The sequence below is a fragment of the Streptopelia decaocto genome (assembly GCF_964273445.1).
Source record: "Streptopelia decaocto genome assembly, chromosome: 1".
NCBI classification, from domain to species: domain Eukaryota; kingdom Metazoa; phylum Chordata; class Aves; order Columbiformes; family Columbidae; genus Streptopelia; species Streptopelia decaocto.
Window position 1 is genome coordinate 113,221,798 of NC_138663.1, and position 27,659 is coordinate 113,249,456.

The following is a 27,659-nucleotide window of genomic DNA, read 5'->3' on the forward strand; positions in this document are numbered from 1 at the left end:
AAAAGAGGTGGAACTGTAAAAAAAAGAGATTAAAAGGAACGTAAAATTTAATAGTAAACTAATCAATTGAAAGAAAAGTAAACAACTGCTGTGAAAACTCAGGAGATAGGAATTTAAATTTATTAGGAATTCTAATTTATTTCTAGTATTAAAAACAGCCTTGAAGCAAAGAGTATTTAATATGCAGTTCATAGCCAAAAGCACAGAAGTTGAATAAACCAACTGATGAGAACTAGCTTGCTCGCTTTGTTTAAAACACTAAATGTTAATCATATCCTAAGGCAGACTCAAAAGTTATTTGCTACAGCCAGCATAAAATAATGCTGATTACATTTTAAAGGAACATTTGAGATTCTCTCTCCAAGCCCTTGCTCATTATTCATTAATATTCATGTTGGTGGCAACTCCCAATTGGAATGATATTCTCCAAGTTCTCACTTCCATTGAAAAGAAGAGGGTAAACAAGTTTCCTTCTGAAAGAACGGTTACCAAGGTCATTTGTAAAGATACTGGCTTAGATGCTCCAGTTTCACTAATGATATATGCATATCACAACAGTCACAAGAGTATTGCATAAAAATACACTGTACTGATGGCTTTTAATACAAGAAACTTTGATCTTTTGGCAATTCTTTTAAATTTTATCTGCTGAAATTAACATGATTTGTGAGAAGCATTATATTTTATTAATATATATAAATAACCTTAACCAAGACAATGCTCAGAAACTTCAAATGCCGTAAACTAGAAAGTAAATTAAAATAAATCAACATAAAACTAAATTTTGTCAGTCTTTGGAACTCTAAATACTGGTTGAAGGTAAAGAGAAACCTGGCAATACCAACATAATAACTTAAACAAAATAAATGACACCAATGCACCGAAGCCACCATTCCAGAATTACACCCTGCTCCTTCAGGAGAGGGAAAGGGGCGGTGAAAATCCACTGCCACTACCAGAAACAGCAGAGGTGACTGGAGCACCTAAAGTGGGATCCTAAAGAAACCTTTTTGGAGAGAAGAGGAACCTGTGGCCAACCAGAAGGTTTTTTCAAAAGGTATGACCTTGAAGACAGAATGGAAACATGATTTTCCCTAGTCCTTGCAGTAAACCCCAATGGATTCTCCCTTGGTGACCCAGTCCCAGCTTCAGCAGAGGCCCTGGTGCTGTTCGGTCAGACAGCACGCAACCCGAGGAATCACAGAATAGTTGGGGTTGGAAGGAACCTCTGGAGATCATCTAGTCCAACCCACCTGCTAAAGCAGGTTCGCCTGGAGTAGATTGCACAGGAATGTGTCCAGGCAGGTTTTGAATGTCTCCAGAGAAGGAGACTCCACAACCTCTCTGGGCAGCCTGTTCCAGTGTTCTGGCACCCTCAAAATAAAGAAGGAAGGAAGGAAGCAAAAACCATAAGCACATCTCCAGCTAGTGCAGGGCAACAGAGATAGTGACCATACAACCCTTACTCTCTTCTTCTCCTGCCTGCACCACACCATTACCAAATATCCAGCAGCACCCCCTCCCTTCTCCCCACCCCTCCCATCCTGCCAGGCCAGGAGTAGATACCGAGAGGCTGTGGCCAGCACCATGGTCCTCAGCAAGAAAGATGTTGCTCTGTCTTTTTCAGCTCCTGGAAATGCAGCAGCAGGTCCAGCCCCAGCCTTGACACCAGGACAGAGTACACTGGGAAGCAGTAGGGCTGATAAGCAAGGAAATACGAAATTGTGCTGTATTTAGTGCAGCCACGTTTCCTAATGTTGGCCATGCTCTGGGTCCCTTTTATTAAGGGGAGGCTGATGCCCAGCATTGATGAACAACACCTGGCAGAATCTACCAGCTCCAGCAAGCAAGCTGGCTGACAGCTTTGAATTGCCGAGGCTGGGGTTCACTTAACATAATTAGGATATAATACTTTAATAGCCAGTTCTATTAATTTTAGTTGTTCATGAAGGCAGTTTAGTACTGAAAAATTGCTCAATTTTCATACTTATCCTGAAGATAGTCACTAGAAGCTCTCAGAAAAAACCCAAGCCAAACCCGTAGCAGAACAGATGTTTTTAAATAACAGATTTACAGGTTCACTTGCATTCTTCCCACACCAAGTTTCTTCTGAGTATCAAAGTATTATGCTATTCAAAGAAGCTGGGGACATACAGCAAAGATCAGTTGTTATGTCTCATAAAGAGGGGACAGGGATGCCATTGTATTTCTCACTGTGTCCTCTTCACAGAAGCACCAGAGTTTGAAAAACTGACTCATTTCAGGGATTGTCATTAAAGGCAGACCAACAATCTTTATGTTTGTCATACAGACCAGACATATGGATGTAAAAAGGGAGCATGTTGAATACACTGGAAAAAAAAAAATAACAATCCACACAAAAAGTACTAAGCTAGTGATAATTCTCACAGAAACATGAAACCATCTCTTATATTGTTGCTAAGAATTAATACACTGTAAATAATGTGTAATTTAACCCAAAATCCAGCTGGAGGTCAAACATATGAGATGTATCACTCCCGGTAACACAGACCAGCTCCCACCCCACCAGCCCCTTGCCTGGTGGGGCCCCCGGCCAGGCCCTGGAGCTGCCCTGTCCCTGCAGTGGGAGCGGGTCCCCATCCCAGCTCTGCTCCTGCCTCTGGGCATGGTGGGACGGGGCTGGGGGGAGAGACCCAACCCTGAGGTCTTCTACGTAGAAATGAGGCATCTGAAAGCCTACTGCACCCCTCCTCTTTTTTTTTTTTTTAATAATCGAAAAATATTCACTCCAGTTTTATATGCCTCTCAACCAAACATGGTGTTTCACAGAAAACAAAACAAAAAAATCTTTTCAGGAGTGGAGCCTGTATAGCTTCTGGGAAAAGCCTTAATGATTTGGACCACCCAGACAAAAACAAAACAAAAAACAAACAAAAAAAATCAGGTTCCTAGGTTCCTTAATTTAGTTCTCTAGCCTCCCACTCATGATTTCACATGGATTTCCGCTACAGACAGGCCAAATAATAACCAATGAGTCCATCTATTTGCCTAGCTACAAACATGCTTTTGAGTCTTGTTGATTTATTTCCATCATTTAAAATTTCTCTTCTTTCCTCTAAAATTTTACTATGATATGCAAAATTGGAAGTATACTGTACGTTCACTTCCGCAATGGGATGCGTCTTGTGTGCAAAATACAAGCAGCATTACTCTCCCACTGTTTATATACAGTCCTGTACCAGCTTTTTCCTCCAAGGAAAATGGGACACTACAACTAGCAGGAGCTCCTAGCAGAAGGCAAGGGGTTACACAGGCTGGACATGGCGGCTACCCAGTCATTCGCCTCTCACCGCTCTGCTCCTCTGCAGTGGACAGGCTCTTCAGCATCTCCTATTTGCAAAGGCACCAGTTCAACAAGCCTGAGGCAAGTCAACATTTGCCAGTAAGAAATCCGGCCAAGGGCAACCTCCAGCAAGATCTGACAATAAGTTCTCTGGTGCCAGCTCCCTCATCCAGCCAGCTCTGAAAACAGAAACCGTTTTCTGGGAAAAAGCAGCTATATTACAGGTCATTTCAACCATCCCTCAACAACCCTTCACCTCAGCAAGAAGCTGTCAGCAGGACCAGTCCATCAGCCAGCTCCCCGGTGGAAAGCTTGCTCCAGCTTCAAAAAACTTTAAGGAGCTTGCCACGGGGCTGGAGCACTCTCATCGCAGGTGGCTGAGAACTAAAAGCCCCAACAAGATGCAATCCTGTATGAGCCCAGAGAAGTGGTGGAGTCCCCATCCCTGGAGGTATTTAAAAGGCTTTTAGATGAGGTTCTTAGGGACATGGTTTAGCGCTAGAGTTAGGTTACGGTTGGACTCAATGATCCTGAGGGTCTTTTCCACCCAAAATGATTCTACGATTCTAACTTGTCAGCTACTTTACATTGTGCAGCCTGCCAAGCCATCCTCCTCCCCTGCTCACACACAGTCTCTCACTGCAATGGCAGGGATTCCTCACAGCTCCGTCCACAGTGGAAACCAGAAGTGATTAAGAATTAAATAGGAAGATTTTAAAAGTACTGTTTGGGGAAATATAACCCAAACCAGAAATTGCTGCATCAGCTCTCACGAGGATTTGGGAGGAGGGTGATAAGGAGAATTTGCAGTTTGTTCAAAAATTCTGGTGCGCAGGGCTTTCTAGTTGAAGTTTATTTAAATTGTGCAATAACTACTCTGTGCAGCCATGAGGTCTTATTTATGTCTTCCCTTTGCACACTTCTGTTGCCATTTGTCAATTCCCTTTATCACAGTGTCTTCATCCAAGAAAGAACATTTTGAAGGTCACAGGTTCCTGTGAACTGGAACCCTGAAAACCATCAGGCTCTATACCATGAAAACCATTAATAATGCATGAATTTATTTTCATGTGTCACTCACTACATTTTTTTTCTGTTCCCTGTCACGCCTTCTCATTGTCTTAGTTCAATAAAGAATAGCTTTGTTAAAGGCAGAAGAATAAAGAGAGAACAGGGTTGTGCTTTAGCGACAACATTCACCTGCTGCAAAGAAATTAAATCCCATTTTCATTGTGAGGGGCACACAAATATGGAAATATTTTATAACTCAAATGGAGGAATTATTTTAAATTCCTTTGGACCACTCTGTTATGGCAAACTGGTTTACTCTTCCAACAGGGAAATCAGTTATAAATCAATCATATTATCTTTCTGATGAGTTACAAGTTGTATTTTATTACAAACACAATATATGTGGTTTTTAATGTATGTTATAGCTAAAATGTCTGAGTCAATTTATGTGTATATCACATATTAAAGATTGCTCTACAAACTGGCAGACAAAAACGTTGCAAAAAGATGATTTTGGATAAGAATAAACCAAATAAAACCTCCAGGTCTGCAGTGCCTGTGCTGCATTGTTATTGGTATCTAAGAGGTCTGAAATGCCTTGCAGCCATCTAAAGATATAGCTCAGTGTTCTTGGTTTTGACATTCAGCTGGAGAGAGGCACAGAATTCCCAATTGGAAGTACTTCTCTTAAAAATAGAGCCAAAAACCTATTCAGGAGTTTGTATTTTCTGAAAAGATGACAAGCTGTCAGCCAGTTAACCACTGCAAACTTCTAGTGTGCTGGTGGTAAGGACAAAAAGATACTGATGATAGACCGACCGTGTTGCTGGCATTTATACAAAAGTTGCCTTCTCTTATTACAGAACTACTCAGAATTTGATGCATTTTACTGGAAATTTCCTTAAACTCTAAGTCAAAGCAAGTTTACAGTTACAGCTACCTCCCATTTTCTCCTAGACACGTATTTTCTATCTCATTACAATAAACCTCAACTACCAATGAGAAACTCAAAATGTGGTTCCTGATACCTACTGACATGGAAACACAGCCAGAAGCTGTAGCAGAAACAGTAATGAGGGCAATGGAAAGACTGGCCAGAAGAGCACACCAGGTATGCCCAGAACCACAACCAGGCACAGGTCACCCCTTTTCAGCCTTAAAGAGACCCAAGAGCAACCTGTAGCAGGCAGTTCCAAAACTAAATATGCCCACACAGTTTTCCTTAACATGATCCATTGACCATGCAAAAGCAATAACAGTACTTGCTCCTTACATCAATGTTTTCAGTCAAAGCTCTCCAGACAAACCATTTTACAAAAGGGATGCAGACACAGGCTAACCAGTTGCCTTCATGTGACAAAATTAAATCACTGGTAGGAAGCCGAAGCAAACTACTTCTCAGATGCCTCAAAAAAAACCAAAACAAAACAAAACACCTTCAGCAAGTCAGCCCTTTTTTCCTTACTACATTAATAAAAAAGATCCCCCTTTTAGTACCAAGTAGCCTTCTGAGGAACTCACATCCATTCCTTTCCCTGAAAAGTAAAGAATGGGAAAGACCTTTTTATTATTTGTTGGGTTGTTTTGGGTTTTTTGGTGGGGTTTTGTTTTGTTTTTATTTAAACATTTCACTGCCACTGTAACTCAGCACTAGGAATATTGTTTCTGGTATCTGCTTCTGAGCAGCTTAGAACAGTGAACCTCTGCGAGCCAACATGTTTTTAATCTTCTAGAACAGCTGGATAGAGGCATGTTATTTTTGGCCTGTTTTACTTAAAAGTGACACAATATAACTAGAGAGCCACAATGGATGGATTCAAGACGGGCAGATTTGCATCAAGTAGTTATTTTTAAGTCCATTGCCCTGAAGTTAACAGCTCTAAAGAAAAGTGCAATTGGCGTAGAACAATAACTTTGAAGCAGGAGCTGGAAGCACCATCTCCCACCATCTGGCCAGTCAGTGCCAGGAAGCCTGACAAAGACCTCTGAGGGACACCAGGATGGACCACAGACCCTAGCAGGTTAAAACTCTGATGGTACAGCCTAAAAAGAGACAGACTTTGCTACGTGACTCATGTTGCCAGGCCACACTGGTTAAGTGTAGGCTTTGGGTAAACCATGCAGCTTGACAAGGCACTGCTGGAGAAGCCTGAATACATGACTACTTTCAAACTGCAATGCTATTCTTAGTGGATATATGTACGACACGTCTAAATCCAGTGCCCTAAATGGCAATGGCATTTCCTGAAAAGAACAAGAAGAGGGCGAGAAGCAAGGAAGAATAAAATCAGATATCTTCAATCACACTACTCAAATTGTAAGAAAACCTGTCTATTCAGAGTTGTGACAAACTTTAAATTTTACATGACTAGAAAAAAGTGGCTTCTTTCTGTAACACCACCATAGTAATTTCAAAACCTTCAAAACAATCTTTCCTTACGACACAAACTTTTAAATGATCCAAATGGAGTATTCTCAGATGTGTATTTTAACCCACTGTAAGATCTGGAGCAAAAGATAGCAGTAACATAAAATGTACTGTTATGTGTTTTCCTGTGAAGCCACAGAAGTTTCCTATGTGCCTCCCTGAAGGACACAGCTGCATGTCACAATTCAAAGACTGTACAAATCAAAGACACAGATACACACATGTAGATATTTACTCACCAGTTTCAAACAAATGAATGCAATCAAGAATCTGTACGACATGCATCTTACATGTTTTGGTTGGGGGAGGAGGGTCCCCCTTGAAAATAGCTCATAATGACCCGTCTCAGCCTGGAGAAAATGAGGCTGAAGGGAGACCTGATCACTGTCTGCAACTACCTGAAAGGAGGTTGTAGCATGGAGGGTGTTGGTCTCTTCTCCCAAGTAACAAGTGATAGGACAAGAGGAAATGGCCTCAGGTTGTACTAGGGGAGGTTCAGATTGGATATTAGGAAAAATTTCTTCACAGAACGGGTTTTTGGAACAGGCTGCCCAGGGAAGCGGTGGAATCACCATCCCTGGAGGTGTTTAAAAGGCATTTAGGCGAGGTTCTTAGGGACATGATTTAGTGCTAGAGTTAAGTTATGGTTGGACTCAATGATCCTGAATGTGGGAACGGCAGGATGTGCAGTCCCAGCTAAAGGGCCTTCGGACAGGTTATACAGAAGTATGTTTTTTATGAGTGTAAGAAGTGATAGCCCAGGCCAGTGAGAATGATATCTTGGGTCATAAAACCACCCCCATATGTATGATGTGTGAATGTTGGGCTTGGACGTGTGAGTAAGTGGGTCGTAACGCCTCCCACAAGATATGCATGGGAACGTGACTGAAAACAGTCACGAGTGTGGTGTGTTTGGGATAACATTTTTTGAAAAAACATCCTGTCTAACCTCTTAGTCCAGGTCCGTATCTATAAACCTATAAATTGAGAACTGTTAATAAAAGTCAGCTCTGCCTGGCTCTGTTCTCACTGCTAAAAAAACCTCTGTGTCTGTGCCTCTCTGCCTGCGTCTATATGCGTCGTTTCTCATCGCCGCACTGAAGGTCTCTTCCAACTGAAATGATTATATGATTCTTTAAGCAGGAGAGTAGAAGAGTTGAGAACTGCTGCCCGGGTGAGAGAAGAGGGGACGCTTCCAGCAATGCAAAACAGGAACAAGAGTAGGTTTGGGAGAAAGCCATTTGGAAATCTCTCCTGTTCTGCAGACATGGCTGGGAGTTCTGGCCATGGCCTGGACCTGGACCCTACTGCATTAGCACCTGAACAAATATAGATGGATGCAAGGGATCCTGCCCCAGGTCTCACAGGCCAAGAGTCAGGCAGCAGGGGTGGGCAGGAGGAAGTCCAGGACATCCAGGGAGAGAATAAGGAGTCCACCCTGATGGGCAAAACCAGGCCATGGCTGCCTAATGTTTCCTGGAAGGAAAGCTTAGTAACAAAAAAAAGAGATACTGTTGAGAAGGATATGAAGGAACACGAAAGAGCTGCTTTTGCAAGGCAGCATCTGCTAAGCGCTAGACAAGAAAGCACAAAAATAGCACTAAAAATAAAAATCAGGAGTTGGTGAAGAAAGCCAGGCAGCCAAACTGGGGAACTGCAGCACTGCCAGTCCAGTGACTTCTGTTGAGGAAACAAGCGAAAACCCATGAGCAACACTTTCTCCCCAGAGAAGCTTTTTAGCAGAAACCTTTAACAGTAGTCCAGCACCAAGGTATTTTGACAGACTCACCTTGGCGTGCTGCTAGCAGGCTCTTAACATGCTCCCATGCTAAACACGTTCTCCCTCCATATTCACAGAACCATATCAGAGAATGTAATTTCAGACATTTCTCTCAGGAAAAATCCCTGCAGCTACCAAGAAACACTAGCTAGAGATAACAGTAAGTGAGGGAAGGATTTCTTATCCTGATGTTACACTTGAGAGAGCTTTACTTTCCATATAACTACTCCTTCCACATTTCTGTGCGTTACGTACATGGCAAAGACACCATTTATCTCCTCAAGCACAACAAAATCTTGTCAAGATTGTTCAGGCAAACCAAGGGAAGATACAGGAGCTCAGTTTTGCCAGTATTTATTAACTTGAGGAAACTTAATTTATTTCCATGGGTATCTCAAGAAATACAAAAATCCTTTCTCTCTTTGTGTGAAGATATGCCAAATGACTGGTTGAAGTGGTTTTAAACTCTGGCAGAGCTCTTAAGTGGCTATTTCAAGTTACAGGAAAGATCAGAATCGTTAAAGTTAAGGCCTATAATTTGGAGCCTCTTTCAAGGTACTGCAGCATAAATTTTCAGTTTGAACAGTCTTAACAGTGCTCCTTTAAATACAATCAATAGCTAGAAACAGTGGCAGAGAACTGCTGGCCAGCCAGCAATGTCCTGTATGCTTGCTGTTCATTTACCACACTAAAAAATGTAAGTGAATGCCTTGTGAAATAAACGGACCCCAGCACAGTGTAGTCTTTAATATATACCGTAACTTGAAAAAGTGAATAAATAAACCCAACACAAAAAACACAACCATTTCAGAAGCAGAAAAATCAGCCAAGTATTTAGAGGAACACGTAATTTGTTAACCCAGTTGGAGAACAAACATTTGTACTCTCAGAAGCTTCACGGAAGTATCACAAAAGACACAAAGATACAATAGTGTATACATTACGATTTCATGAAGCATCAGATTGCTGATAAGCTGTTCAAACAAAAGATTAGTAGTGTCAGGGGGGTGGAGGCAGGGAGGGACGGGAGCACTGTTGTTGGCCTCTTCATTCCTCTCCACTCAATTCACACTAGTAGGCTGGTGACCTGTGTCTTGGGAACAGACTCTCCCAATGAAGATGGTCTTGGGACCTTTACACTACCCAACCTCACATATGGCAGCATAGTACAGGTCTCAAGAGTTACAGCCATTGCATTAGTATATAAAAACTTAAATATATTTTATACACCTTACAAGCTATCAGAGAACCTAGTTAGTGCCTCACCCATTATTTCAGTGATTCTTCCAAGATGGCCTGCCTGTGGTAACTGAATTGAAAGGAATTTCAACATGGAGTCAAAAAACACAAGAATTCAGGATTCACAATTTGCGTCTTTGCAGCACATCCATGCAAATGATGTTCCTCACACACTCTCTGGCATTCAGTTAATTATGGTTTATCAACAGGGCATCAAAGACATCTGACAGTGTGGGCTGATGTCCACAACCTTCTCCAAACTCCATTCTTCCTAGACGCAGCAGTATCTAAGTAGCAGACTTTTTACGCAGGCATCTCCAATGGGCAAAAGCAAGGAAGAACAATTTAAGTATAAGCAACTTGCCTAAGGTTATACATCAAATACATAAGGAGCCCAAATTTTCAAACCAGTGGTTTATTCAAGTGAATGACTATACAACAGAATGCCAAATCTTGTTCCCTGCACCTTCACCAGCCACAGATTTCTCCCAATTGATACCCATTCCACTCATATCACTGAAGTCAGAGAAAAAAATGTATTCCAGTAGTGTTAATTTACAACTACTCATTTCAACTGTCTGAGAGATTAGGGGACTACAGTAAAACACACCTCAATGTCAACATTTCCAAACTGGTTTTAGAGCCAATGCTTTTGATAATCCACGTTATAAGCTCATTCACAATTTTCACAGACAAGAACCTCACCTGTTACCCATGGCAGTCTGAAGTGCAAGTTTTCATAAACACTGCATTGACACACTGTAGATGTTCGGGAAGCCTGTGTCACAGGTGTCACCATTTACTGGTGCAGAGGACTAACAACAAAAGGGATACAGCAGCCTGCAGGCATGAGGAATAACTGCTACTGACTGCTCTACTGCACCTCCTGTACCAATTCCAATGCTTGCCTATACTTAACTATACAAGCCGTGATACGCAGTTAGCCTTCCTGTGCTCTGTGGCAAGGTGTATTTCACTGTGAGAAAAATGAAAATTGAGCAACTCGTCAAAAGTTTCCCTCAGAAAATTTTCTTAATTTCACTCTTTCTTTTTGTGATCTCACCCTGGAGATTTCAGTTGCTCCAAAGTCCCCAGGTGTTGCTACAGAGTGAGCAGTCTGAGCAGGCCCAGCATGGAGGATGTGATGACATGATTACTTAAGGACTACTCAGAAAGAAATGTTGTGCTTTGATAATGCTTAAAGCCTTGAGGAGTCTTCAGGAGGGAATTACTACAGCTCATAATGATGGCCCACTTCATATGAGAAAATATGAAAGTAGCGTCAAGGGATAAGTTAACATTATTGATTGATATAAACATGACATATCTGTTGCATTTGAGGTCAGCTGAGAACATAATTTCTATTGGGCTTCTCTGCTGCTGGAAGTCTTTTTCATTTGCCTTTGACACAGTCCCCCACAACATCTTTCTCTCTAAATTGGAAAGGTATGGAACCAATGGGTGGACTGTTCAGCAGACGAGGCACTGGCTGGATGGTCGCATGCAGAGGGTCTGGCACAATTGCACAATGGCACAATGTCTGGATGGACACCTGTAACAAGTGGTGTCCCTCAGGGGTCCATACTGGGACCAGTACTGTTTAATATCTTCATGAATGACATGGGCACTGGGATCGAGTGCACCCTCAGCACGTTTGTGGATGACACCAAGCTGAGTAGTGCAGTTGACACACCTGAGGGATGGGATGCCATCTAGAGGAACCCAGACAAGCTCAAGAAGTGCGCCCATGTGAACCTCTTGAGATTCAACAAGGCCAAGTGCAAGGTCCTTCACTTGGGTAGAGGCAATCCCTGGTATCAATACAGGCTGGGGAATGAAGGGATTGAGAGCAGCCCTGCAGAGAAGGATTTGGGGGTACTGGTGGATGAAAGATTGGACCTGAGCTGGCAATGTGTGCTTCCAGCCCAGAAGGCCAATCGTATCTTGGGCTGCATCAAAAGCAGCGTGGCCAGCAGATGGAGGGAGGTGATTCTGCCCCTGTGCTCTGCTCTGGTGAGATCCCACCTGGAGTCCTGTGTCCAGCTCTGGAGCCTCAGTACAGAAAGACATGAACCTGCTGGAGAGGGTCCAGAGGAGGCCACCAAGGTGATCGAAGGGCTGGAACAGCTCTGCTGTGAGGACAGGCTGAGAGAGTTGGGGTTTTTCTCCCTGGAGAAGAGAAGGCTCCAGGGAGACCTTATTGTGGCCCTCCAGTACTTAAAAGGGGCCTATAAAAAAGATGGGAACAGACATTTTAGGAAGGCCTGTTATGATTAGACAAGGGGTGATGGTTTTAAACTAGAAGAGGGGAGATTCAGGCTGGCCATAAGGAAGGAAGGAATATTTTACAATGAGTGATGAAACACTGGCACAGGTTGCCCAGAAAGGTGGTAGATGCCCCATCCCTGGAGACATTACAGGCCAGGCTGGACAGGGCTCTGAAGAACCTGATCTAGTTGAAGATGTCCCTGCTCATGGTAGGGGTTTGGACTGGATGACCTTTGAAGGTCCCTTCCAGCCAAAAGTATTCTACAATTCTATGATTCATGCACAATCACCCAGCTAACTGGAGCTTACTTAGAGGGAGCCAACTTGTCCAAAGCAGAACTCTTTGGACAAAGATATGCCTTAGGACATACTTATCTGCTTGTATTTTGCATGCACTTCTCTGCAAACTGACACCTAAGATTAACAGGCAGACAGCAAGCTGCACTTAAAAAAAACAAAACAAAACAAAACAAACCTCTCAGCTGACACAATGGGCCCCTCCCTTGGCAATGTAGAACACCAGCTGCTTGGGGGCCTGGAGACTGTTTCTTGACCATTTTGCAGCTTGGTCTGATGGAAAGGAGCTACAAGTGGGAATTAAGATATAAATTGCTATGTCATATTTTATTAAAGCCTGCCACATGACTCTAAGCAATCTTAAATATATACTTCCTTCAGTTTTGTCTTCCTGTCCTTTTTCTATCTACCATATATTTGAGAAGAAACTTCTTCTCAGTAAGGGTGCCAGAGCACTGGAACAGGCTGCCCAGGGAGGTTGTGGAGTCTCCTTCCCTGGAGACATTCAAAACCCGCCTGGACACGTTCCTGTGCGACCTCACCTAGGTGTTCCTGCTCCAGCAGGGGGATTGGACTAGATGATCTTTTGAGGTCCCTTCCAATCCCAAACATACTGTGATACTGTGATATAAACTCAACTGGGCAAGTACTGCCTCTCTCTGAACAGCTGCAGCGCTGAGAAGTCTCACCCACAGATTCACCCCTTGCTCTACAATGAAACTTCAAGAAGAGCTACCCTTTCCACAACCAGACTTCCATCTACTCATATTTAATCCATATATATAGGCTTACAAACATACCACACACATATCGGTTTTCACTTAATTAATTCTCGTACAGGTTTTGAAAATACTGCTATAACATTACAGTGTCTTTAACTGATTTTAAGGGCATCCCATTGAGGTTTACAGTCCCTTCACACCAATATCCTGTTCCAATGCACAGGTTTTTTTAAGGCAGTATAACCACTTCCAATTAATTCCATCACAGATTAGCTTTTCCTTTCATCTGTATAATAAAACTGCCAAGACACAACAGCTTTACACCATGCAGTGCCACCTGATTTAATCTCCACGTACCCGAAACACTGATCAAGTGATTTCCATATGTATATATGTTTGGATGTACTGCTGTACCCTCACCCAGCACCACTGGATGGTCAGCAGTGTCTGCCCGAGCCCAGCAGGTTAAACATCTACACTGTTTTTTCACAGCTCATAAAAACAGAAAAAAAGAGATGGGAGGAGCTCTGAGGAAGAGCAGAAACAACCACCTGATGAGAAAGAGTCACTGAAGAGCTCAAAGGTCATATCTTCCTATTTATTCCTTTGGCAAAAGGTTTTAAGGTTGGTTTAACTTCCAAAAGGTACATCTCTAAAACATTCTTGAACAGCAAATGGACTTTTCGCTGAGTGGTGCCATCAGAGAGGTTTCATCAGTGCATCACGGGCTTTGAATGGAACAACATAAAAAGACCACGGGCATCCTTTCAAGATTTGAAATTACAGTTACAGGTAATACAGCAGCCGCTTCAAATGCCTGCAAGTATTTTAAGAACTTTAAGTATTCAGGTATTTTTTAATCACCTTCCTAATGCCAACGAGATAGTTAATTCAACGACATTTTCACAGACAGAATCCTGTCTTGATTTTTACTGCCTGCCATGAAATATTGATCACAGAACTCTGTTTACAGCATGTAAATTATTTATATTTAGTGTGGTGTTCACCAGTCTCCGGGTTATGGAAAACAAATGTTCTACACTAAAAGCTTCAGTGTTACCAAATTACTCAAGAGCTGATCAGACGATTTCTGATGTTTAGATAACAATCTACTACTGAAAAATAAGCACATTGTATGAATCCAAAATAGATTGTTTGACTTTGCCTACAAAATAGCCAAACGTCAACTTCAAGAGGCCACATGCACATGCATGCTCTAGAGGTTTTTGAACAAGTCTACTTTAGTTTACTTAATGGTATTCTGGACCTAATGTGCAGTTATGTACCAACATAGTATCATTTAAGAAAATACCTATTTCATACTGAGAGTATTGAAAGAATATCACATTTTCTCTATTGAAAAACAAACAAATGCAACACTGACTGTATACAAGGGTTTACAAATACAGCTGCTGATGATTTAAGCTCTTTGGAGCCTTTGACACTAAGGATAAGAGGAAAGCTGAACTTTCAAATAAGCGAAAGCTGAAACAAGCAGGCTATTGTTTGAAGATTACATGCAAAAAAAAAAAACGATTTTTGAGATTGAAGAAGTTACATTTGGCCTTTTAGGAAGAAAAAGGAGGACAGGATATTAGCATCCTCTGCAAACTAATTGAAGACTAACATTCGCATGAACCGCAAAGTAAAGCATTCAGCCATCTTCCTAAGAAAATAAAGAGAGTTTGGCAGTACAACAGTCCTCAGAGAAATGCCAGGACAGAAACCTCTGTTGTCTTTGTTGATTTAGCAACTGATGTGTCCAATACCTTAGTGTTTTGTAAAGAAAGAACATAAACATTGAAGCACGCCAACAAAAATAAGAAAAGCTAACTTCAACTCACAAATACCATCATTATGCCACTCCATGAGCAGAGCTACGGCTTAAGTAGGGATGGCGCCTAGATACAAAAAAACAGGTATCACCAAACTGAGATTCCCCAGATGCACAGCTGTGAATTGCATTAGAAACCTCTCTCACCTGTTCATTGACTCTTCACTGTTAACCCACAGTAAAGCACCTTAATTTGAAGCAATGCCCACTTACCCTGAAGGCTCTGTTCTGACCACAAATTTTCATGGACTACACCTGTTAAACCACCACTGCATGCCAGTTCACACGGGCTTTACTTGCAACGTCCACCAAGTCAGCGAAGTTCAAACTGACAAGATGCAGCTACTTTGAAAGAACAGGCAGACCTACACACAGATTTCCTTTTGCCATGGAAAGGGGCCTAAATTTGAGCTTATTTCAAATTTTGCTAAAGCAAATGCAAATAATTAGAAGCGAAATGGCATAAGCATACACTTTTTTTTTTTTTTTTTTAATTCCTAGAAGCCTAAGAACCGAGCCAGATTTACCCTTTCATTTTTCACACTCAAAACTGAGATTAGCTTTCTGCATGCGCACTTACACACAGACAACAAAAACTGGTGAAAGGCTTTTACGTGTTAAGGTCCTGTAGCCGGGGCTGGTAGATCAGACATGGACTCGCCCTCCCCTCTACAATTAAGGGCAACACGGAGTCTCTATTCCACTTAAGCCGCTTTGAGTAGGTGCCTTCCCCTTTCTCAGTCCTCTGTAAGTTTGCCAGGATAACAGCATGAAAATACAAATATGATGCCCAATGTGAAAAATGCGATAGGCTGCCCCCAACCCGCACTCCGCATGTTTGAACCCAAAACAGATAAAAAGTTTCAATCGCGCCTAACAACCCACGGCTCTAAGCAAAGGATGAGGCTTCATTGGAGCTGACGGCCCTCCCGGGACGCGCCAAGGAAAGGACAAGGCGGAGGGCGAAACAAAGCGCCTTTGGCAGGCAGCGAGCTGCAAAGGGTCCCCCCCGCACCCCAGGCTCCCCGCCCGGGTGCCCCTCCGTGCTGCCGGGGGCATCGCGGCGCTCCCGCCCCACCGCCCCGGGCCGAGACGCGGCGGCGGGCGGGCAGGGTCCCCCTGCCCGGCGGGAGGAGGCGGCTCCGTCACCGTCGCGCTCCCCGCTCCCCGTCGCGCCTCCCCGGCCCCCGCCGCCCCTTTCCGTCCCTTCCCTACCCTCGTACGCCAGGCTGGGGCAGGCGCCCAGGGCGAGCAGGGCGGCGAGGCGCAGCCAGCAGCTCCCCATGCTGCGCGGCGGCGGCCCTTCCCGGCTGCGGGCTGCGCGGCAAAGGGGCAGGCGGAGGAGGAGGAGTGGGACGGAGACATTCTCCGAGCGGGCTCCCGGGCGCCGCAGGAGACTCCTCCTCCTGCTCCCGCCGCCGCCGGGGCAGGCCGCCCCACTTCTCTTTGGCCGGGCGGGAAGGGGCTCGGGCGTTTGGGAGGGACACTGCCCTCCCCACCCATCCCTCGGGGCTCCGGCGGCGGTGTGCCCTGCGGTTGCCCCCCAAGGGCAGCGGCACAGTTCGCCTCCGACGTGGCCTCCGGGAATCGCCCCGTAGTGCCCTGGCCCGGTGGGAGGTGAGATCCCCCAGCCGGTGCCGTGTGTCCGGACCTGCTGCACCCTCCCGACCTCCAGCAGGGCACCGAGCTGGTCGGGATAGTGTCCCTGCTAAGGCTGGGAGGGAACCGGTCCAGGCTGAGCCTTTGCTGCTGTTGGGGCTCCGCTTGAGCGGGGTGTGATGGGGGGAAGAGCTGTGCTCGCCCCGCTCCCTTTTCTGGCAAGTTGGGACGCCGCCAGAAGCCCGCCGGTGCCAGCTCACAGCCCAGCCAGGGTGGAAGCAGCTGCCAGCGCAGGCCTGGGGAGTTTTGCGTGCTGCAGGGCAGAGAAACGGGCTGTATCTTTACAGATGAACTGCTCTGCTTGCTCAGCAATTTGCAGATGGCCAGCCTTAAGTGTTCGAAAATCATGAGTCAGATCCTCAAGTCCTGAGATGAAGAAAAGTTTCAAGTCTTCGCATTTCCCATTAACTTTTTGAGCTGCTAGGGTGTTGTGGGGTCACATTTTCGGGCTGTCTTCCATAACCACAAGGACTAGAGCCTTTTTTTCTGCCTTCCAGATGAAAGCAAATTCCCCGGTCACTCCTAGCCTTGTGGAAACAAGAGCTTCAGGCAGAGCATCCAACATTCCAGTACTTTTGAGATTTGAGATCTGTCAGCCCTGCAGCTTGACTACAACTAGACTTGGAGATATATAAATATCTATATCTATATGTGTATATAGATATCTATATATGTATATATATACACATTTCCCACCACACACGCTTTCTGCCATTAGAGGTAGCATCTAATGTGCAGTTGGTGAAGGTGCAGGAAGGCACTGCCCACTGCTAGCGTGTTGCCCATGAAGAGCTGGGGCAGTAAGGGGAAGAGATCCCAAGGGAGTTCCTAAGGTCCCACCTGCACACTGCAGTATTTGCAATGAAGCAGAGAAACAGGGCAGTACCACCTGCTCAGTAAAGGAATATTTCTTTAAAAATAAGAGACACCAATTCTCAGAGACAGGACAGTCATTTCAAAGGTAAATGTTAGTTTGGAAACTGGGGAAGAAGATGCACTAGTTTTGCCTACTTTTGAGGCTGGCTATACCAAAGTGGTCTAAGAAAGAGATTGGGTCTTGCTACCAATTAGAATAAAAATCTGGGTGGGCACTATGTTTTGGAGCTTTCTCCAGAACCTTTTCTTATAATCAGAGTTTTCATTTGGATGAGGCTTCAGTATTCAATCACTTTGTCTTAAAAAAAAATGAGTAACAAAACAGTGTTATCACCTGAGCCACTGCCATTAGCCTAAGGAAAGATTAGATGTCCATGTGAGGAGAGATTAAAAAGACCAACATTACTCTGTTTGAAAGTAGAAGGGAAAAGGAATACTTTAGGCTATTATTATTGGCACAGATATCATAGGAAAGATTAAACTAAAAGGTTAGAAATCTGTAATAACCAGTGATGATCTCTGTAGTTTATCAGTGCTGCAAGGCTTTGGTAGAAGTTCAGCACGTGAATGTGCTGGAACAATAGAGGTACCTGAAGCAGATTTCATGGGTCAGGTGTCTCCCTCTTGCTTTCTCTTTGTGTGTGTCCTTTTAACTGCCCATTTCCACAACAGTGGCCTTCCTTTAGACATTCTTCCTAAGAATATAAGGTCTGTACTAGTATGATAGCATTGTACAAGCAGCTCTTATCTGCAAAATGCTGTGCTGCGAGTCACAGCTCAAATTCTGATGGAAGTGGGAGCATGAGTAGCAGAGTGAACATATCCTATGGGCACTGTTTGAAGTTAGCCTTGGAAACATGTGAATGTTGAGATACGCATTCATTCCGATCCAGGCTGGCTCTGGAGCTTCTCTGGGCTACATAACCCTTATTCTATGTCTTTGTTAGAGTGACAGCTGTGTGAAACCACCCAAAAAATTGGGGCTTGAAAGACAAGTTCAAGGCATTTTTAAAAAAACTCTTTTGAATTTGTAATACAGATTGGATTTTTATTCTTAAGGGACCTTTTAATAGGAGAAAGCACTTAAAACTAGGAATGTATTAAACAAATGTCATATTTGCTGAATTTGAAAGCATAGTCCTGGTTATTTTTTCTTTACAGTTCAGCTTTTAATTTTCATAGAAAAAAATCCACATATTTAAGCTTGTGGTTATTTGCAGTTCCAGGCAATACTGACATTACACAAGAAATAACCCGTGTGCTTTTCATTGAAGATTCACAGTTCAGAAGCAAATTAAAGGCAGTCCCAGATTGAATATAGAAAACTTTCAAAACTGAAATTAAGCAACAGTGCAGGATGAAAGTGTGTGAGAATGTCTTAGTTGAATAAACAATAAGACCCAAAGCAAAGTTATGTGCTCTTGGAGACTTAAAGATACATTCTTATTATGCCAAGGCATTTAATTTGAATGCATGATTTCTCTTTTATGCTTTTTTTAGTAGCACTTCAGAAGTATGATTTTATTACTCTGTACCAGAATAGCTGTAACTTAATTACTTTTACAGAGATAATAAAAATACAGCTTTGATGGAGAGAATAAATTCATTAAACTACAATTTTTAATAATGTTTAAACCCCTAATAATTTTTCTCCAAATAGTAGAAGAATGACAAGGAAAAAAAAAAGACCAACACACCAATAATCCATCTGCATGTAATTAATTTTTGGAAGCCCCAACTAAGATTTGATTAGTCATGATAAGAGGATGACAAACTGGGGGACCAATCCAAACCACACGGTGTTTTTTAGCCCAGTGAATAGCCTTACTGAATGAGAATGCTCTAATACTTCAAGTTACTTGTTTAAGTATCTACAGAAATAGACACAGTCCTAAAATAATAGTAATGAAACAAAAAGGGCAATTCTTCTGTACAATTATTACAATTCTTTATTACTTACTTTCTTATGATGCTTAGTGGCAGCAACAGTTAGAAATACTTGTTTGTTGCTCAATGTTGCTGTTATCAGCCCCTCCCTCCAGCCGTGTGTCACTGCCAGCTCCTAGGGCCAATTTTTTCCCTCTGGGTGTCAGCTTGTTGCAGATGAACTTTGTGAGGGCGCTGGTCCCTGTTCGCATCCCACTCTGGGGGCGTTCTGGGTCTTGCGGGCTGGTGGGTGCACTCCAGTGTTGGGACATTCCTGAAGCTCTTGCAAAGAGTCTGGGAGAGGGAGACTGAAATAGAAGCAAAGGGTGCTGGGCCTACATCGCGCTTTTGCCAAGAAAGGTTGGACCAGATGGTCCATGCAGTCCCTTCCAACCTGATACTGATTCTATGGAGCATCTTTCTTATGAGGAGAGACTGAGAGAGCTGGGTTCAGCTTGCAGAAGAGAAGGCTGAGAGGGGATCTCATCAATGTTTAGAAATCTGTCAAGGGTGAGTATCAAGAGGATGGGACCAGTGGTGCCCAACAACAGGATGAGGGGCAATGGGCACAGACTGAAACACAGGAGGTTCCATCTAAACATGAGGATAAACTTCTTTACTTTGGGGGTGCCAGAGCACTGGAACAGGCTGCCCAGAGAGGTTGCGGAGTCTCCTTCAAAACCCACCTGGACACATTCCTGTGCAATCTGCTTTAGGTGAACCTGCTTTAGCAGGGGGGTTGGACTAGATGATCTCCAGAGGTCCCTTCCAACCCCAACCATTCATGATTCTGTGATTCTGTGGGGATAACATGAAGGAAGAGAAGCTCTGCTGTAGGCACTGCTGTGGTGAGGCACTAGAGATACCAAGGGGAAAAAAAAAAGGCAAAAAAGACATGGTCAGAAAGAGGCAGGTGGATATGTGCCACGTAGAACACTGTCTGGGGACTGACAGACAGAATTCTTCAATCTTACCATGCTGCAGCTGTCAGCAGATGCCTGTGAAACCCCACTGCTTGCTTCCGTTCATACAGAGTCAGTGTTTCACTCAGTGCTGTTTTTGAAAGGCATCTCCACTGCAGATAGTGTGCCTGGCAGGGAAACTTTGCCCATTTTGCCTTTTTAAGTTATATATTCATGTTTTCTAATAGAAAGCTGGTTTTCCTAAGAGAATAGACAGAAAGGAAACAGTAGAGGCCAGCCTACAAGAAGGCATCACTGGCTAAAAATGCCAGAAGGATGCAGACCAATGGAAATTCTTCTTCTGTAAGCTTAAATAGCAGAATGATGATCAAATAGTTTCTTGTGTGAAACAACAATCTTAAGTTACATCCTAATAATTTTCTTTCTTAGGTCAGACCTAAACCTTAATGGCACACTCCTTGACAAAAATACAAAAGAAGGGCCTGGCCATAGAAATAACATATCCTAGGGAAATTAAATGTTCTTCGGGGCAGCATTCTCTGTGTGATCCAACCCTGAGCAATCACATGCTCCTTACATCAGTGGTATAAAGTCTCCTTCGGTCTTCCCAGTTCACGATTGCCTCGTGTCCTCCCTTCCATCAATAGCATCAAGGAGATGGCTGGACTAATTTTCTCCTCTACCAAAAACCTCACTGTGGAAAATTTCAAGATGAATGTCCAGGTCAGGCACATACATAACATATACATAGTAAACATATGTAGTGAGTCTGAGAACACCAGTTGTCTTTTCCTTCCATCTGGCAGGGTGCATGTGTCCTACTCATGGTGTCCTAGGCAGCCAGAAAAACCAAAATTTTGTAGGGAATATTGCATTCTTAGATACTGACTGATGCATAAATATTTTTAAGAATAGTATGTAGTATGTCAGCAGATACATGGTTTACTATTTAATAGCTATACTGAAGAACAAAACCTCTGTATTTTTAATATTTTTAAGCTGTTTAGCATCTCTTAAAATTCTAACTTGATATCTCCAGTTAATATCTTCCATTCACCACTGTGATTGGAAACAGCTGTGTCTGAACTGTTTCGACATCAAATGAAGATGGTCTTGAAAATGAAAGATTTCTTTGTGTACAAATAAAAGAACAACAATTTAGTCAGATTTAGATTTTGCAATATTTTGTGGAGTCATTATTATCTAATCCTCAAAGAGACTGGTAATAATATAGCGTGATGAAAATGTAATTCTAACACAGGCTTGGAAGGCAAATAGGTATGAAGTTTGAGACCTCATCAGTACGAGATATTGAGCACAGCAGACCTACTATGAGAGCATTAATCTAATTCTCACCACTGATAGTGGTCTCATCATACTTAACCAGGACACTATATATATTCTTAAAGGAATTTAGATACAACAGGGTGTGAATATGTTGTAAACCCCTGCAAATACCGAGTAGTATGAATAATACAGCTCTTAAAAACATTCCAAGGGAATTTAGAGATAGTTCATTTCTATTTTAAAGAGAGAAGATAGTCCAAGGATGCAGTAAATGTTTAGCATTTTTCCTGTACAACATTTGTGTATTTTTAAATGTGCTCATTATTGGATTTTAATATCTAACTCAAAAAGATATCCTTTCTACTGCTAATTCAGGTATTTTAGCTATTTTTGGAACTCTTTTTTTCTGTGTTGTTAAGCATCTATGCTGGCTGGGTGCATGTCCTAAATCTGAGTGAAGTCTTACTCCCCCACCTGGGGGTATTAGATGTAGAAAGCAGTGACAGTAGGATGGGTAGTGGTAGCATAACTATGTTGCTTTAAGAACAAGCCCTTTCTGGGGCAAGGAGCCTGGCCAGAAATTTCAACACAAATTGAGTACAGAACGGGCTTCATGTGCAAGAAACCATTTCTCATAGACTAAGTAAATGTCAGAAATGCAAGATGTCAAAAGCCACTTGTCAAAAGCTGGAGAAGTTAATGTCTTACTCATGAGTACGTTTTAAGTGAACCCCTACTTAGCTTATCAATAGTAATGTAAGAATAGCTTATGTAGACATGATTATCAGGATTTACACTGGTTTACCATTATGCTATTAATTCTTTTTACTTCAGCTACCCTAATGTCAACAGCATGACTTAAAATCTTCCCCAAGGGCAAAGATTGGATGTAGTTTGCGTATTATACAACTATTTCCTGGAAGAAAAAGGAAAAAGTTGCACAAAGTTCATTTGATATGTTATTATTATCTTTGGGTATATAAAATACTGTCTAAACAGCATGTTCTCTCCTTTTCTACCTCAATCATCACAAACTTGCATAGGAATGGAGGCTGCATAAATGAATCCTGTGCTTCCCAGAAATCAGTAAACATGCATATGTAAATATATGGATGAAATGGAAATTTCAAGAGGTCAGGTATACATGTTTGATCATTCATATACATACACTCATCTAGGCATATGTTTCTAGATATGTATATTAGTAAATGTATATATACATATATATGTACCTGTTATATATGTAATCAAAATGCACAAAGTTCTTTCAGAGCAAATATGTTTACCTAAACTTACATTTATCTATCAGAATTTGACCACTGAGCATCTATGTATACATTGAGAAAGATGTAAGTGATTTTCTGTCTTTATATTTTTACAACTATATATACTCTCTCTAAAACTTTAAAAATACACTCTAACAACATGTCAAGGTACCAGGCTCCTTTAAAGCCAAAAGTGATATGCCAGAAAACCTGCAAGTTTTCAGAGAATTTTGAATCAGAAAATTTGGTGCAGAATGAGAGCCTTTTACTGCTTTTCAGGGGCCAGGGGAAGGAAAATTTCTGGCTCCAGAGGCTGGATGGGATGAGGCAGTCACACCTTCGAAGAGCACAAACTCCACCTACTGGTAGGTTTGATGGTGAAATTTTATAAACCCAGCAATTCTAAAGCACCATCTCAGTTAAATGATAGGGCTGTGAAATCTAGAAATAGAGTTAAGTTGATGCAGTTATCTTTGGGAAAGTAAGAAAAAAGACAAAAATGTACTACAAATGTTTCTACTACTTTTTGCTACTCACCATTGATGAAAGCCTTTCAATAATAAAGCCCTCTTACTTTTTTATCATAAGCATTGTGAACTTGTTAAAAAAAGTTAAATTAATACACATGTACATGTAACTTGTTTTATTTGTTTAATTTTTTTTATTACTAAGGAAGACATCTGAATGGATTAATTTGCTCCTGCTGCTTCTCAAGCAAAGTGTATGGACCAGATAAATACTTAAGTCCGTGAAACTGGTTTGACCTACAGCAGTTTAGAATCCATTACATAAACTTCTGTAGCATTAGACTTAAGGGTAGTTCCCACTTTAAAGTTGTATTTGTCACTAAATTAGTTCACATTTAAAAAAAAATAAATTGTCCTTATGGTAACAGTTTATGGGATTGATCTCACCTTAAAAAATACTTAAAACTTACTTACAGTAACTTTTTCCACTTCTTTACTATTCACAGCAGTATCCAAGTAGAACAGAAACCACACGTGCATTCAGGAAAACAAGAAAATATGTAAATATAATGCACATTGGCAGGAAAAAAAAAGCTCATGTAAGGTTAATTCAGAACTCAAGAGTAGCCCAAAGAACAGAAATCAAAGGATCTTAATTACCTTTGGTGAAGGATGACCCAAGCATCCAGGTTTTTAGTCTGATGCTGACTGTGGCACAGAGGAGGACCCATGAAAGAATGTGGGCACCTGCCATACTTATAGGGACAAAGTGTTAGCTCAACCAACTTCCATGTCAAAACCAACTCCAGACACTTCTGACTATGTTATATAAAATTCAAGCAACCCTGATAATCCAAAGGTGAAACATGGCCAAAGGCATATTTTAATATGTTCACATGTCAGTGAAATTAAGTAACATTTTCCTAGGTTTTCTACAAAGGTCATCTGTCCTTCGCAAAATATTCTGAAAAGTAGTCAGTTTAGAAATAATTCTTTATTTTATATTTGTGCTAGAGCTCGTGTATATTCACAAAAACCTAAACATATTTTAGTAAGGGGCAAACACAGACCCTGGATCAGATTCATCATGGTAAGGGTTATATTTCACCTGCACTAAATTTTCAGAAATCAAATTGCATTTAGAAGGAATGTTGGTAATTAAAATAGTTGGTTTGTCTCTTCTGCTTCTTGGACTAATTAAAAACCCACAAACATTCTGCTCATCTGTACCAGTAATGGGATTCATTACTTCTGCCGCTCAGTCTCCATTTGAAGAAAAACCAGGTTGCCTGAGAAAAACATGAATATTTAGCCCATAATGATCTGTCTGCCATACCAATGTGTTCCACAGTAACTCTGGTTACTTTATTTTCCTGTAAGAAAAGCGTCACTAGAGACTCATTGAGGTATGGATGTTCAAAGAATACAGGATTAGAATCCAACTGAACCAACAAGGAGGATGCCCAGTTTTCACTTGTCCCCATTCTGCAAGACGAGAGTCTCATCAGCTTACACAGATTTTGGCAGGAACAAAGTGTTCAGCATCTCTCAGAAATAACAGGTTTCTCCAGGTCCCAGTCTGGCATGACACACACTTACCTACTTACACTGCTCTTAGGTACTGTTTCCAATGGAACTGCTGCCGCCGTATATGAAATGAGGCACATACTTGAGTAACTTCCTTAATATGGGCCTACATGTTAACTTGAAAGTTTTATTGCCATTTTTCTAAGTCAGAACAGAAAATGCATATGTGTTTCTAAAGTAACTGAGTACCGCCTTTAAAATGTGAACTTCAACATTCTTACCTACTTTGTTAAACTGAATAATACCTTACATCAAATATTATAATTTTGCAAGAGTATCATACCAAAAGTGGTACTCTGTAGACTGACACAGAATAAAATTATTTAGCAAAAAACATGAAATGTCTGTATTCAACTCTTCACATAAAAAAATATATTTTGTTTTACAACACTAACAGTTAAGGCCACAGAACTCCAGCAAGATGCTGATATGCGTATCAATTGAAACTATTAAAATTACCAATAAATATCAAGAAAATGGCCTGCATGTTTAAAATCACAGCAGTTGAATCAATAAAAAAGCAACCACCAACATCTCTAGTGAGTCGTAACTGTTTTCAAGTAAAGATTGCACTATGTGCTTTAAGACTGTCACATTCTTACAAACCGTAACAGTGTTACAGTAATATACAAGTAGAAGATTTCACCCTTCTGTCCTGTTTAGTCACAGTTTCCCTGGGATTTTCCAATGTCTGATTCTGGTTTTCATCTTTGCTGTCTTCACCAGATAAGTCTTCCTGTTCTTTTTCTTGTTCATGCTGTAACAGCTTTCCAGATATATCTTCCTTTCCACTACATACATTCTTTTGGCCTGTCAGTGACTTTCGCTTAAACAGGGAAAACTGAAGTAAAAAAACAGGTAGATAATAGGCACAAAACAGTTAGCTGTGAAATTCACTTAAAAAAAAAAAAGAAGCAAACCTCAAAGCCTTTTGTATATAACAAGGTCAATTTAGGTCACAAATTTCTTCTTAGTAACATAAATAATTTTTCAAAATAAAATGGCTATTTAAAAAAATGTTAATGAAAAACATTCTGCTGCAATATTGGTGTCAAAATAGCACAAATGAATCAGAGAAGTTAAAATGATTGCATTTTGTCAAATTACAGACTGTACAGTTTTTACAAACTACTGCAAATGGTGAAAAATTATCTGCATTTCTTTCAAACAAGAGCCTGAGGCAAGATCCAAAAATACAGGCTCAGATCTGCAAAGCCCCAGAGCAGTAAGCACTTAATACACTCCATTATAAACATGCGTGTAGTCCCATTAAAGTTAATGACAATGTGGTTCTATGTCAATGAGACTATACACATGCCTGAAGCTAATTGGTGCTTAAGGTCTTTGTTCAACAGCAGCCAGGCTCTGTAGAAGCCTTTGGATCCTAAACCTGTAAGAAATTCCATATACAGCACTCCTCAACATGCATACATCTATATATGTATATATACAACATGTATACGTATACATATATATATATACACATATAAACACACTCTTTAAATCAGTGCGGGCTGGAAACAGATACAAGGTCAACTAGCTCAACTGCTGCTTTCAGAAAGAAACGTAGTGGAAAATATTTTTAGGTAATGTCCCATAGGAACCAGGTCCTAAGTTTTCACCTCACCAAATCTGATGCCTTTAACAACCTGTCTTTTATGAGCATGCTGTAGATGAACAAATGATGACAGGCTTTACCTCCTTCTACTGACGGAAGTATGTAGAAACATACTTCCTGATGTATGTAGAAACATGTATACCTGATTTATACTATGATTTATTTTAATAGAACAATTATTTGGACAATTTTAAGTTATTTTACCACAAAATAAAATCAAACCTTCAAGAGAAGGAACAGATTATTCAACAGTCGAATTGTTTATGCAGCTCAGGTAAATTGGGGTATTTGCTTCAGCTTGGTAACTGCCCACTGCCTTCTTGGTCACTGGTGAAACTAGAAGGAAAAATCAAGCCACGCACCTTTTTCTTCCTGACGATTCCTCCAATTATTTGGTCCTCAGTGTTCTCTGAAGAATTGTTCACAGTGTGATTGTCAGTGCTTTCTTTCTCTATAATAATACACCTTTATGTTAACTTCCTTCTGATTCTTTCTTGTAAATTAAGAGCAGAAAAAACTGTTCTTCAAATTATTTTTAAGTAAAAGTCACTACATAAAATGTGGATCTTAAAAAAAAGCAATCAGAATATCCAGTTCAACTTCATGCCCAGCCTGACAAGAATGTTTCTATTTTTAAATCTTTCTATATAATGCCCTTGTATTATTCTCCAGATGCTTGATTTTCAAGAACAGAGCACTCATGACAGTGACATTACATAAAATGTTTTGACTTGACATTCATAGTTTCCTCTTGCTGACAGAAGATAATGTCTTGATTTTGAAAGTATATTCTATTTTGGAAAAGCTGACTTTTAGGGCAGGAGTTACGGTTCAACATGAATTTTATTCCATAGAAACAATTCTGGGAAAGGAAGAACTTTCCATCTGAGTTGATGTTCCTGTGTTTAAATTTTCCTATACTCCTCGTAGGAACGATATAAATTTAGAACTTGATATCAAAACTTCCAGATCACTGGATGATGGAAAAATATTTAAGCATCTATTCTGGACAAGCTAATTCCATTACAATTTGCAAATAAATGGCAAAGCTTCTTCAGTATTAAGGCAGTGGTCTTCTTTATACCACATTTGTTCTTTTCTTTCAAAAGAACTATTATAGATTATTCCAGAATTCCTAAAATAAAAT

At 41.3% G+C, this 27,659-nt stretch overlaps 1 protein-coding gene across 2 annotated transcripts in view; it reads right to left on the bottom strand.

Annotated features, from left to right (window-relative positions):
• SRPX (sushi repeat containing protein X-linked) overlaps nt 1-16,286 on the bottom strand; it is a 51,612-nt gene extending 35,326 nt beyond the window's left edge. Inside the window, exon 1 of one of the 2 annotated variants that reach the window (XM_082057322.1) lies at nt 16,120-16,286. In XM_082057322.1, coding sequence (XP_081913448.1) covers nt 16,120-16,189 — 70 coding nt within the window. In that variant the 5' untranslated portion in view covers nt 16,190-16,286. The remainder of the gene's footprint in view (nt 1-16,119) is intronic. The other variant, XM_082057321.1, reaches the window with a different exon arrangement.
• Nucleotides 16,287-27,659: the final 11,373 nt, after the last annotated feature.